This window comes from Berghia stephanieae, chromosome 8, assembly GCF_034508935.2.
Source record: "Berghia stephanieae isolate SIO BIC M18660-M18661 chromosome 8, UCSD_Bste_1.3, whole genome shotgun sequence".
Lineage (NCBI taxonomy): Eukaryota > Metazoa > Mollusca > Gastropoda > Nudibranchia > Aeolidiidae > Berghia > Berghia stephanieae.
In genome coordinates, this window is record NC_088367.1 from 35,738,205 (window position 1) to 35,753,541 (window position 15,337).

The 15,337-nt window shown below is 38.8% G+C and overlaps 1 protein-coding gene across 1 annotated transcript in view; it reads left to right on the top strand.

The window, feature by feature from the left end:
- The window catches only part of LOC144978580 (chitotriosidase-1-like), a 92,923-nt gene that overhangs the window by 63,561 nt on the left and 14,025 nt on the right, over positions 1–15,337 (top strand). Inside the window, exons 7-8 of the mRNA XM_078924845.1 lie at positions 1,057–1,242; positions 11,629–11,748. Of these exons, the coding sequence (XP_078780971.1) occupies positions 1,057–1,242; positions 11,629–11,748 (306 nt within the window). The remainder of the gene's footprint in view (positions 1–1,056; positions 1,243–11,628; positions 11,749–15,337) is intronic.

A 15,337-nucleotide genomic window follows, 5' to 3' on the forward strand; every position in this document is an offset into this window, starting at 1 on the left:
TCACTACAACCACATTTACCACTGCCACGTCATCATCATCAGTGCTACTACTCTACCATCACAGCAACCACCAACACCACATCATCATCACTAACACCACTACAACAAACACTACCACCACATCATCAGCACAATTTCACATCTGAAAATGAATACTGATACTCTCAGTGATAGGCAAAAACACTATATGAGGTAAACCATTCCTGTTGAAAATGACACGACTACCTTGCGAAATCCAGGGGACGTAATAAAAAAATTATATCTCTCCATAAAGAGGGCAAAAAACTGGAGTAGATTATCTCTATTAATCATCTCTGATTAAACCCAGTTTTAAATGTCCTCGCGAGACACAACCATCTTCAGCTCTTAACTGGAAAAGTGTTGTCATATCATCTAAAGGTTGCCTCATTCTAAATCACACATCACATGCAACCAGAGAGATTCTTGAAAATATTTCCAAAACAAAGGTGTCTTTTATGTTCTTGGAGTTATCTATCACTATCCGCACTACCTCTTGCCAATTTTTTTCATTATTGAATCAATTTGGGAAATATGTTTTGATCTCACCCTTCCATTGTTTTGTTTTTTTAAGCTGTTATATCCATTGTCTTTGTGAGCATTTTATTTTATCAGTATGTCCATTACGGTGGTAGTTTTCATTGGTAAAATCTTAAATTTGAATACAAATGAAAAGAACAGCAATTATATAAAGCCATGAGGCCCATAAATCCAGAATATTTTAGCTTTTGTGACATCAAATTGGCAGTAGCAACTATTTGCTACCCTTGGGATAGGATGCTCGTCAATCACAAGTACCCTCCGCAGATCTAATAAACCCAGCTATCCAATCATTGCTGGGTGGAAGGGGGGTCAGAGAAAACAAAAATCTCAAATGCTCCCTCTACTTATGAGGCTAGTGCTATCTGGACCTCCAAAGATAGATGGAGACCCTGGTTGAAAAAATATAAAAATAAAAACCTCAAAATACTCTTATCACCTTTTTGTATGACTTTAAGAAGTATTAAACTATAAAATGGATCTTGATTTATCATCCAGGCTGGTCTTGTGGACCTCTATCTCTCCCTTGGCATGTCCCCAAGCAAGATGTTGATTGGATTTCCAACCTATGCCCGTACTTGGGAGTTGGCCAATGCTTCCTCCCATGATGTCCATGCCCCTGCTATAGGTCTTGGTGCTCCTGGTCCTGTAACTCGTGAGAGAGGATACTATATGTTCCAGGATGTGAGTTCAAAAGGAAAATGTCTAAAATTATGAGATCTTGGGGGGAAAGGATTTCTAAATATGAAAATGAGTTAAAATAAATGTTTAGATTTAAGTTTAAGCTCTGTCTGTCTAATGCAGAGAAGTGAGATGGGGACATGCTTTTTTTCTTCTTATTTTTTGAATAGATTTCAGTCCAGAATCCTTTATTCCGGATCCAATCATCTAATTTAGGAACAATTGAGTTTAGAATGTCATGTTGATGTTTTGAAATCTCAATTTTCAAATCACCTACCACAGGGATGTACTACTCTGTCTCTAGTTGATCAATATTTCGCTATACAGTTTCTTGTGTCAACCATTTTGAGATAACACTCTCTGATCTGGACTTTTAATCTATGTGAATATTGTGATTTTTTAATAGTTCAATTTGTGATATTATAGAAAATCGGTATTTTAAATCTTATTTTGAGGTAACTCAAACGTTTTTCTTAGATATTAATTCAAGTTCACCTTAACAGTCACCTTGTCAGTATTGTCAGTGTACTGTGACAGCTAGTACAGGTAGAACTTTAATCACCAGTGGGTCGTGAAATCAAGACTTTTAGACATAGACACACTATTGATGTTTCTAGCCCTGTTTATAAAAATCTGTTATTTTTAGCCCTTAGATATCTCGTCAATGTATACAAACAACACTGAACCATAATTTTTTAACAATGATTGTTTTGATCACCCACGACTGCATATGTAAACAGAGAATGATACCTGTTCATATTGGTCATAGACCACCTTTCCCCACTCACCGCCAAGACCCCCAGCAACAATGATATCACTGCAACTTTCGTTGTCGGCATGGCGCTATCGGCAGCATCACCACCATCATCATTGCTGACGTATTCATTGCTGTCGTCATCGTTATGGTTACCACCACCACCATCACCATCCTCGCAGTCGACGTCGCTATTGTCAGCATCACCACCACCATTATCATCATTGTCATTATCTTTATCATCAACACCACCACCACTATTGTTGCTGCCATCATCGATATTGTCATCACCACCAATGTCACGACCACTATCACCACCAATGTCATCACCACCATCACCACCAGTGTCACCACCACCTCTACCATTATTGTCAGAGTCATCACCATTTCCATCATCATCCTTCGTCACATCACCATCAGCTCATAATTCATTAAACATAATGTATTTTAATTCTCAGTCGGTTGGAAACAAGTCCTTACAAATCAATGATTTAATTTGTGACTCTAATGGTGACATCATTTTTATTACTGAAACGTGGCTAGAAGAGATTGGAGATGATGTAATCTTACATGAATTAAAGCTTGTTAATTTTAACATCCTATCACATCCAAGGACATCAGGATATGACGGTGGAATTTGTGCAATTTATAATAATTCTATTAAAATAAAATCGGAAACTATGAACACCTTCAAATCTTTCGAATGCACAAAGATCACAGCTTTTAACATTGTGTTTTTATGTTTATACCATCCACCACCATCAAAAGAATAAAATAACACATGCAGGCTTCCAGATGTGGAAGACCTTATAGAATTATATATTTCTTTTACTGATCGTCTTATAATTTTACGTGATTTTAATCTACATTTTGATTCAGCTGACCCATATTCAAAGCGTATGAGGAATCTTTTAGCCAACCATAATCTTTTACAGATTGTTTCAACTCCCACCTATAACAAAGGCCATATTTTAGATTGGGTTGCAACAAACACTACACCTTGCCCTATCTACAATTTAACCGTACATGATAATATCATAATCAACCACTTCATCTTTATGTTCAACATAAATCGAAATCACCCAAAGTAAAGTTGCTTGTTACGTCCCGTAACATAAAATCAATAAAAACTGAAGAATTCTCCAGCAGTGTAGAAACAAAGCTAGCGATTCTTGGATCACAACTTACAGCTGATACCTATAATGCCACACTGCGCAAATTGCTCGACCATCATGCACCATTACGCACAAGAAAGGTGACCAGATGACAAACTGCTCCATGAATGACAAACAAAATCATGGTTGCAAAAAGATGCCATAAAGCAGCTGAAGGGCGATGGCAAAAGTCCCAGACGAAGATCGTCAACTTTGTAAAGATCAAGTTACCGTTGTCACATAATTAGGTTATAGTATCATATTATAGTAATCGAGTACATGGGGTGGATTAAAAAGTGGAAATAATAAACGGTTATTATTTAGATGTTCAAGCAGACAAGACGTGTTTGTTGACTCTGTCATTAATTTAATAATATATAAGCCCACAATATGACATGGTGTCAGAAGTGAACGTTATTCCCAAATGAATTACCATTCATTAGAGGAATATTTATACAGTTAAGTAATTTGTATTAGATAAATATATATTTTTTAATTCAATACTTGTCATACCCGTCCCAGCTTCATACGAGGTTAAATAGGTCACAACTATTTAAAGGATGCCTAAGTTTAACCCGCCAGATGAACTTAATTTTCAAAAGCCTGCATGGCAGGATTGGAAAGAGCGTTTTTCTAGATTTCGACTAGCAACGAAATTAAATAAAGATGAGGGGATAGTACAAGTCTCTACCTTGATCTACGCAATGGGACAAGAGGCAGAAAAGATTTTCAAGTCTTTTACATTTGAAAACGAAGAGAGAAGAGGATGACTACGATATCGTTCTTGCTAAATTTGAGGAATATTTCATCCCAAAGATAAATGTTATTTTTGAAAGAGCTAAATTCCACAAGAGAAATCAACAGGACAACGAATCCATTGAAGAATTTGTTAGGTCGCTGTATGAATTATCAGAACACTGTAACTTCAATGACAGAAACACGCAAATAAGAGACAGATTGGTCATAGGAATTCAAGATAAACATCTATGTGAAAAGCTTCAATTGAAAGAAGACTTAACCCTTGGAAAGGCCATTGAAATTTCGAGAAACCACGAAATAATTAAACAACAAAACTCAGAATGTTTAACCAGAGAAGTTGAGGCTATGAGCCTACGGAAAAAGCATCGGGAAGCACCGCCAATGAACGCGCAAATAGATTGCAGGAGACAAAGAGTATTCAGAAATCAAAATACTCAGAGAAACAATAAAAACAATTTTCCGTCCACAAGAGATAGGGGAGAGCCAATGTTATGCGGACGATGCGGTTCATCAGGCGAGAGCTTGTCCGGCTTATGGAAAAATTTGTTTGAAGTGTAAAAAGAAAAATCATTTCGCACGAAGATGTAAAAATACAAAGGATATCGGAGCGACATGTATCGATACCGAAATACAAGAGGACAACTTCTTAGGGTCAGTTCGCGACAAGGAGAGAGGTGAACTTGCGTGGAGTGTGAAATTATCAATCAACGGCAAGCTTGTCAACTTCAAAATTGACACGGGGGCAGACGTATCAATTATGCCGAAACACATTTTCAAGACCTTAAACTTGGAAAAGAAACTTCACGAGACTGATAATATATTGCAAAGTCCCGCAGGTAGATTAAATACAATCGGATTCTTTGTGCAGCCTGTCACGTACAAGACCAACCATTACAATCTCAGAATTTTTGTTGTTGACACGGAAAGTCCACATTGCCTCTTGAGCCGTGAGGATTCAGAAAGACTTAAGTTGGTAACCCGAATAAACGCAATCCAAATTCCTAGAACTGTCTTCGCCGCCACAGGGATAATGAAAACACAACCCGTAAAAATTGAGTTAAATGATAATGCAGTACCGCATGTAACAACTGTACCAAGGCGTATACCAATCCCATTATTGGAAAAAGTGAAAAAGGAATTAGAAAGAATGAGTAGCATGGGGAAAATTGAAGAAATTACAGAACCAACGGAATGGTGTGCACCCATTGTTGTTGTTCCAAAACCGGGAAGTGATCAAATTCGACTTTGCGTCGATTTGACTAAGTTAAATAAAGCAGTCAAAAGAGAAAGATTTACACTACCTACTGTAGATGACATTGCTCACAAGTTATCAGGAGCAAAGTATTTTAGCCGAATTGATTGCGCCTCTGGATTCTGGCAAATACCCTTAGAGGAAACGAGCGCAAAAGTAACAACTTTTATTACACCTTATGGCAGATATTACTTCAAAGTCTTACCATTTGGTATCACCAGACCTGCCGTTCATACCGATTAATCGGTATCATACCGATTTGCAAGACCTTTTTTTCGTATTTACCGATTTCCCGATTTACTTGCCGATCGTACCGATTTCCCGATCTGCATGCCGATCGTACCGATTTCACCAAGTGACCAAGGGCCCGCAGCCCTCCACCCCTCTCTTTTACGTTTACTTTGTGCTTTACGTTGCACGTTAAAATTTTCAAGTCTCGTGAACTTTGACCCGTCCCGCGATACCTCGATAGATCACATGACGTAGCGAGCCTCTTTGTGATGCCCTCACACAGATAGAAAACACACACGGCGCGTTATTTAGTTTTCATTTCCTTTGTGAAGCGACAGCGAGCTGTACTGGTAAACCACCGCGGTCCCTGGCTTCTGACTCGTTACCAAGTGCCACCATCTTTAAATAAGTTAGTAGTCCGATTGCCAGATTGGCGTTGTGCGTGTCATTTTGGGTGTTGGGGAAAAATAAGGGGGGGGGGGGGGGGGGAGGTTGTGACGCTTTGGTTAGTTTGGGTTTGAGTGACAAGTGTCAAATTGTGACACTTGGGATCGACCAAAAAGGTAAGGAGGCTATTAAAGCCTTATGTTTTCTTAATAAATATTGTTTCTTATGCTTCGACCTCTAATTTTACGTCTCATACTGATTTTTTGCCCCAGATACTGATTTTTTTACAATGTCATACTGATTTCCTTTTTCGTGAAGTGGCAGGTCTGTATCACCAGCGCAAGTGAGATTTTTTAGAGAAAAATGAAAGAGCTTATAAAAGACTGTGAAGGCTCAGATTGTTTTATTGATGACGTCATTATTTTTGGACGCACAGAAGAGGAACATGACAAAAGATTGCATGAAGTTCTTAAAGAAATTGAAAAGTCAGGGCTGAAACTAAATAAAGAAAAATGCGAATTTAAGAGGACAGAAATAATTTTTTTAGGATTAAATATAAACAAAGACGGCATGACACCTGATGATGAGAAAATCAGGGCAGTACAAGAATTAAGTGATCCAAAGAATGTATCGGAACTTAAAAGTATCCTGGGAATCATCAATTTCCTAGGAAGGCACTTACCGAACTTATCGACAACCTTAAAACCTTTATATGATTTGCTGAAGAAGACTGCCACATGGTACTGGGGACTTCAACAAGTAGAGGCTCTTAACAAAGTCAAGTCGATAATCACGAATGCACCAGTGCTTGCTTTCTATGATCCTCTAAAACCAACTATTGTCACTGCCGATAGCAGCTCATACGGAATGGGAGGAGCGCTACTTCAAAAACATGGAGACGAAATACGACCAGTCGCATACTGCTCTCGAACTGCTCTCCTACAGAAAGAGGATATGCGCAAATAGAGAAGGAAACGTTAGCCGCTGTATGGGCGTGTGAAATGTTTTCCAGATTTTTAATAGGCTTGAAGTCATTCACACTTGAGACGGATCACAAACCAATCGTACCACTCATAAATACAAAAGACCTTGATCGGACACCTCTGAGATGTCAACGGCTACTGATGAGACATGAGATTTAATCCTATTGCAATCTATAAACCAGGGAAAGACTTACATTTGGCATACACTCTGTCTAGAAAGCCACTCCAGATTGAAGATAAAACGTTGGAAATGGATGTTAATGCGTATGCAAATAGCATTGAAACACACCTGTGGAATGCAGACTTGGATGTCATAAGAAAGAAGACAGAAGAAGAAGGTGAAATGAGCCAACTGAAAGGACTAATCGAACAAGGTTGGCCGAAACACAAAAATAATGTGTACTACGAAGAGAGAGGCAGCATGAGTACACATGAGTATAGGTCTCGTAGTTAAAGATAAGCGCATTGTTATCCCGCAAAGCATGAGAAAGGATGTTCTGAAACAAATACACGAGGGGCACCAAGGAATCAATAAATGCCGTGAACTAGCAAGACAATCAGTGTGGTGGCCCAACATCAACAAGGAAATACTAAGCATGATCGAAAATTGTAAGCAATGTGAAGAAGCAAGACCGACTAACAGGAAGGAGACACTGAAGCCAACACCTCTACCAGAGAGAGTGTGGCAAAAAGCAGCTGCAGATTTATTCTACCACAAGAATAAAACATTCATTGTCTTAATCGACTATTATTCACGCTACGTTGAAATTGGATACCTGCCAAACCAGAGTTCCGTCACCACAATTTTGAAGCTAAAAAGTTTCTTTGCATGCCACGGAATTCCTGAAATCCTGATCACAGACAATGGACCGCAGTTTAGCAGCAGAGAATTTAAGCAATTTTCGAGAGAATGGCGATTCAAGCATCAGACTACTTCGCCACATTACCCGCAAGCTAATGGACAAGCAGAACGTGCTGTACAGATACCAAAGAAAATATTAAGTCAAAAAGACCCTTTCACTGCATTGCTTGCGTACAGAAACTCAAAACACATGTCGACGCATTTTACTCTATCTATGCTTAGCATGGGACGAGAATTGAAAACAACAATTCCAGTTTTACCAGACAACCTGCTACCTCAACACATTAGACCGAACATTGTCCAACAAAATGACGAAATCAGCAAATTCGCCACAAGACACAGTTCGACCGAAGACATGGTGCTAGAGACTTACCACCATTGCAACCACAGGATCGAGTTTTAATCAAACTGGATGACAGGAAAGGATGGACAACGCCAGGTCGTATTATAAACGTACAACCAACACCAAGATCGTACACAGTGGACACAGGCACGTCCGTTTTGAGAAGAAATCGTCGACATATGATGCCTACAAGGCACAATAGGCCCTTAGCTACTGCATCTGGCGACACAATGGAGTGGGACGACAACAGCTATAATTCCAACCTCGACCCTTCCCCCAGAAATGAGGAAGAGAGTGAAGCCAATTGTCCTGTAACAGACGTTGGCAACAATGCCAATGATGCTATTACACATCCCAACCATACGTCACGCGAAGTGGGAGAAGAATAATTAGACCAGCTCGTTACCGACAGTAACAGCAAATGTGTGTTAATATTAATGTTGTAATAGATAAAACATGGCCTGTAGGTTTGGTTATCAAACCGATCTGATTAGCAGATTAATTAAGTTGTCTGACTAACAGACTTAGGGACTCAAGAAAACTGAACAATCTTCATAAATTCGAACATTCGGCATTTGATGGACTGTTTTGAATTGGCATTAAATGATAATCATATACTAGGAATAATACGTGAATGTGTGTGATAGGTAGGCTGAATTCATTTGGATTAAATTACAAGATCAAGACCAAGATATTATATTTTTAACTTAAAAGGGGAGATGTCACATAATTAGGTTATAGTATCATATTATAGTAATCGAGTACATGGGGTGGATTAAAAAGTGGAAATAATAAACGGTTATTATTTAGATGTTCAAGCAGACAAGACGTGTTTGTTGACTCTGTCATTGATTTAATAATATATAAGCCCACAATATGACAACCGTAGTCAAGGAGACCATATCAAACGAACAGAAAACTTACTTTGCTGATAAAATTTCCACATGTAAAAAGACACGCTCTTTTTCAAACAGTTAAAGAAATGAGGAATACAATTGATAAAAACCATTTACCAAAAGATATCCCTGAAGTAAACCTCCCAACTGCTTTTTCCAAGTATTTTTCAAAGAGAAAATTGTAAGAAACAAATTAGATCTTCATTCAGCTGTTCAAATCGATGAGGAAAATTCGGACTATGGTTGACTCCCAAAACGTATCCCTAACTTTAAGATTTTTAATCATGTATCATCTGATGGAAGTGAAAGAAATTATCCTAGCCTCACCACCCAAATCGTGTCCCTTTGACCCGATACCAACTAATCTTTTAATGAAATGTCTTGACTGTGTTTTAGAACCTATTACTGTAATACTCATTGCAGTCGGGGGGTGTACAAGATTGCTACAAAAAAGCAATCTTCACTCCTCTTTTAAAAAAGCATAATTTAGACCCTGAAAATCTGAAAAATTACCGCCCTGTTTCTAATTTGCCTTTTCTTTTTAAAATCCTGAAAAAAGTAGTACTACAGCAGCTAAAGAATCATCTAGATTCAAATAATCCTATCGAGTCTTTTCAGTCAGCTTACCGTGAGCATCATAGCACTGAAACCGCCCTTTTGAAGATCGCGAATGACCTTATAGTAAGTGATAATGGTGATATATCTATCCTTACGCGGTTAGATCTATCTGTGTCAATTGACACAATAGATCACTCAATCCAATGTGATAGGCTTTATTCTGATTTTGACATCTCTGGTACTGCTTTTTCGTGGTTTAAATCATACCTCACCAATAGGTCCCAGGCAGTGAGTGTAAATGGCAAAGTTTCTAACGATGTCTATATAGAATACAGTGTCTCGCAAGGTTCGGTTTTAAGCCCTATCCTTTATAGCCTATATTCTTTACCATTAAGAAGTGTAATACGCTCACATTCTGTTTGATACCACATTTATGCTGACCACAAGCAGTTATATAAATAGCTGCCTCTCCTCATGATCTCTCCTCTCTTGTCTGTGATTTAGACAATTGTTGTGACTCCATCAAAACTTGGATGCTAGAAAATAAGCTATTGTTAGACAAAACTGAAGTTGTTTTGATAGTAACTCAGCAAAAATTAAAGTCCCTCCACTTTTCAACTCCTACACTACCTATAACTGATTGTGATATTTCTATTTCTGAAAAGGCTAAAAATGTTGGTGTTTCAATACTGTGAAAATTATGTACTATGAGCTCCGTAGAATATCACAGATGAGGTCGTTTTTGCCTTTCAACACCTTGAAGATAATTGTCTCTGCTTTAGTCTTGTCACGTTTCAACTACTGCAATTCACTGCTCGCTGGCCTCCCTAATTACAAAATAAACAAGCTCCAGAGAGTACAGAATTGTGCGGCTAGGTTAGTCCTGAGAAAATCTCAATACGATGATACAAAGGACATGCTTCGAACCCTCCACTGGCTGCCAGTCCGGGCTAGAATTGAATACAAAATAGCCCTTGTCTTCTTTGGTGTATTTGAGTCTTCTGTCCCTCTCTACATTCAACACTTATTCCAACCGTATGTACCTCTAAGAAATATTAGATCCCACGATGTAAAATTGTTAGCATCTCCTAAAACTAAACTTAAATATTTTGGCGATAGGTTTCTTATGAAATTCAGACCCACAATTTGGAATGATCTCCCTCAATCTGTGAGATTTTCAAGCTCAATAGACATTTTCAAACCCTGAAACATATCTTTTCAGAAAATATTTACATAATTGAATTTTAATGTATTGTATGTGACTTTTGTATTGATGGTGTTTTTGATGCCTGTTTTATGCTCTTAATTATTTTGATATTTTGGTTGATTTGGACTTGCAACATTATTGTTACCTGAGTAAACAATGTCCTTTTTTTAAAAAGCGCTTTGAGATTTAGATGCAAGGCGCTATAGAAATATGCTTATTATTATTATTATTATTATTATTATTATTATTATTATTATTATTATTATTATTATTATTATTATTATTATTATTATTATTATTATTATTATTATTATTATTATTATATTCTCTTCCATTGTTAACACTGTAACCATGCACATAAAATCATATTCAGGCTAATAACAGACAAATGAAAATAAAGGCTATCACTATATTTAACGTTGGAATTTTTCTCAACAATTCTGACTCAACTTTATTTCAATTGCCTTATTTTGTCTGAACATGATTTGAATCCTTTGGTATCCCTTCTGTAAAAGGTGGTACCAAGAACCATGAAGTTGTCCATTTATGAAAATACAACGGGTATGCGGTGAGGTTGGCAGATGCCCATGTTTAGTGTGTCCCTACCTCAATCACGAACAATAAAATACAATAAAGACAGGTCCATTGGCTAGGTAGGGTTTACAAAATTAGTGTGGGATATGCAGGCTTAATTATGTTTTAGTGGTTACATTAAAGAGAAGATATATAAACTGTTATTTCTATGTCTAAAAGATCAGTGCAGGTAGAATAATTCTCATTGTCATAACAATTTCACAACATAAAAGTTTTGTTGAGTAAGAATTATGTGATAAATCAGAAGAAAGTTCAGATGTTTTTATGATGGGTTATTCTGATTTACTTTTTTTTTTCTTTTTAAATTCTTAGCCGAGGGGAATCTTGGAATACATTATAGTCTTAGAATAGACTTTGCTTTATAACAATATTCAGATATTCATCTATTTTTATGTGCCTGAATTCTTAGATATGTGTTGCACAGAAAAAAGGAGGGACCATTGTCAGAGACGAACAGGCTGGAGCAGAGTACATGTACTATGGCAAAACATGGATAGCTTTCAATGGCATGTACAGTGCTACCATAAAGGTAAGTTAAAAGTATTCAGTATTCAAATGACTTCATCCAGTTCAGTTATTAACCTTTTAGTTTGCTAATTTGGCAATTCGCTCTGCTGTGAAACCTTGCTATAAGTCCCCTGCAACTTCATGTATCGCCTATCAGAAGACAAATCTGGACTAAATTAGATTAATGATCAAACTATTTTTTATGCCACCACATCTGGTCCCGAACATGGAGATATAATGAAGTTTTACTGTGTGCTATAGAGGTTTCACATCAACACAGAGGTGAGATTTTTTATGAATGGTCTATCAGTAAAAGTCAGAGCCCATCATTTCATACATGAATATTTTTTGATATGCTACCCTTTGTTTTCCTTAAAAATTGGTAAAGTCAACCTTGCCTTAACTTAACCCTATTTCAGTCCCTGGGGTGAATTTACACCCCAGGCCTATGTTTTTCTTTCATAAAACCGTCAGTTTTTATCGTAGAACCTCCAACTTTGGTGACTTTTCCTAACTTGACCCCTGCTATGAGCTGTAATTTTTTTTTTACCTGGTGTAATTAGTTTGACCACTACAAACAGGTGCAATGGAATTTTGAGATTTCAGTCTATTGGGGTGAATATGCAGGTCTTAACTACCAAAGAGAAAAAACCCGGAAACCTCCTATTTCAGCCTTTGGGGTGCAGATGCACCCCAAATGATTTACATACTAAAATTGAATATATGCGTTTAGGAAGTAGATATATGGGTCATCTATGGTCTCTATATAATTCGAAAGTGGATATATGGGCCATCTACGGCCTCTATATTATAGCATGGGCAAAATGATATACGGGCCGGGGGCCATCCATTTTTACTGTTTTGAACGAATAGACATTTCGTATCCAAACCACCCTAAATTTCGTTTTTGGGCTTTTCATTATTATTGACACCATGATTTTAAAAAAATATATAGTTAGCCGCAAAAGCATTCTGCTTAGCCTGATATGGGCCATAGACTGGTGGCCTGTGCATCATTTTACCTGCACCGAAATGATATACGGGCCATATATCTTCGGCCATTTGTTTAATATTTGCCACCAGTATACGGTCTTTTTGTATTTACCGAAAGGATTCCCTAAACTTGATCCCTGAACAATTAGGGCCATAGTTTGTGGTCGAGGCTGTACAGCGTCTCATCAATTTGTGAAACTCAAACTTGTCTCAAAAATTTGTGTCTAGGCTTAGTGTCCTTGGGTAAATATAAATAAGTTCGTGGCACTGTAAATAAATTAATGAATAGAGGTGTTTTTGTTAATTTTTGAAGACAGAACAGAAATGAGAAGATAATATATTTCAGTGAAGGGTGGGATTCAAACCCGACATGTCTGGATCAGCACCCACCGTCTTGCACAAGAATGGAAGCACGCAAAGATAGTTGCCATCCTGAAGCCCGGGAAACCGGCGAAGTGGGCCGACAGCTACAGACCCATATCTCTACTGAGCTGTCTTTACAAATTGTTGGAGCATGTTCTATTAAACCGATGGGGGCCGGTCCTAGACACTGCCCTGCCACCCGAGCAGGCGCGCTTCAGGGAAGGGAGGTGCACCCGGAACAGGTCATTGCCCTTACAGAGCATATTGAGCAAGGGTTTGATAGGAAACAGCAAACAGGTGCTGTATTTATAGACCTATCAGCAGCGTACGATATGGTCTGGTGCGAAGGATTAATGCTCAAACTTGCAAAGATCATAAGGTGCAAACAGACCTTGAAGTTGTTCTCTTCGATCTTGGGGGAAAGACAATTCCACGTCGCGCTGGGAGACGCTACAAGTAAAGTAAGGAAATTGAAGAATGGGGTCCCTCGGGGATCGGTACTTGCGCCAATGTTGTTTACCGTTTACATTAGCGATATGCCGAACACTTCCTCCCTGAGGCTGGGATACGCGGATGACTGGGTACTCGTTACTCAGAGTAAAGTGTGGACCCATCTTGAGAGCGTACTCAGCGAGGACGTCACCAGACTCAAATCCTACTACGACAAGTGGTACCTGAAGATGAACACTTCAAAAACCGTGGCCACCGCATTCCACCTATGCCACCACTATGTGGACCAGCCACTCCCATATGAGCCGCATCCAAAATATTTAGGGGTGATGCTGGACCACAGTCTTACCTATCAGGGGCATCTCGAAGGAGTTGCCCGGAAGATAGAGAAACGCAACAGTCTTCAGAGGAAGCTGGCGGTATCGACTTGGGGTGCTAACCAAGCACTCCTGAGAACATCCGGCCTGGCACTATGCTATTCCACTACGGAGTATTGCGCTCCAGTGTGGCGTAGAAGCAGAAACGTTGAGAAAGTGGATGTAAAACTTCGCAAGTCAATGCACATAGTGTTAGGAACGCTGGCAACAATGCCTAGAGAATGGGGCCCGATAATGGCAGCAATCCAGCCCCCCGATGTCCGGAGGAAGACGATTACGGGAAACTGGCTAAGATCAAAGAGAGAGGGAATGGGGATACCCCTCTGAAGCGCATTATGGACGGCACCCCCGTTACGGGACGTACACTCCTCTAAACTTGGTGAGAAGTTGCCAGGCTTTGATACCAGTAAGAGGAGACACTGGGTGGCTGCGAATCGGCTTTGGTCGAGGAGCTGCCTCACAGCAAGTGCGCTTCATCAGTGGGGACTTTCCACCTGTCCAACATGTACCCGATGTGGGCAAGAACCCGAAACAGCAGAGCATCTAATCAAACGGTGTGTTGTGACGATACTACCGGGCGGGTTCGCGACGGTGCACGAATATGGACCGGACTTTGCTGATTGTATCGATCGTCATAACATAGTAGTGTGAGAACCATAAGAGGCTGCTGCCGTCTTGCAAGCTTACAATTGAGCCACATCGCCAATATTTTTTTCCACCTATTTCTGGTCTGTCTTCAGCACTTGAGAAAAAACACTTATAATCATTCATTTGTCCTTGGCTAAGACTATATCACCCCACCAGACTCAGCGTAAATGAGAATTACAGTCCTGCACGTAGCAGGGACGAGGAACATGTGCAAGGCTGTAGTTTTCATTACTGCAAGCAAACCTTGGATACAACGATAGACTTTGGAAATCCCCATTTGTTTCTCTGTGTTGTAACGAACATTGACATTCAGTCTCGTAGAATTTGTTGCATATGGGGTGCACTGAATTTGTAAGACACCTCCTCTATTTGACAATCCGAATAAAACAATGAGAATTAAATTATGTTCTATAGGTTCAGACATAACATTTTATATTTATTTTAGCGAAATATCAAAAACAAATCTGTGGAAACGTATTTCAAATATCACGTAATATGAAATAGATAATCATTTGTCATTACTCATTCTCAGGTACAGTGAAACCCTGTTTAATAATGAGGGGGTGCACATGCACCCCAATTGCTGAAATAGGAGTATTCTATTAAATTTCTATTTAATGTCTCGGGGTGCACTTGCACCCCAATATGCTGAAATAGGAGTATTCCACCCAATGCTTCTTTAATGTCAGGGGGTGCTTACAAACCCCAATTTACTGAAATAGGAATATTAAAGAGGGGACTGAAATAGGGTTAAGTGGATGGAGACAATGTTCATGGTCG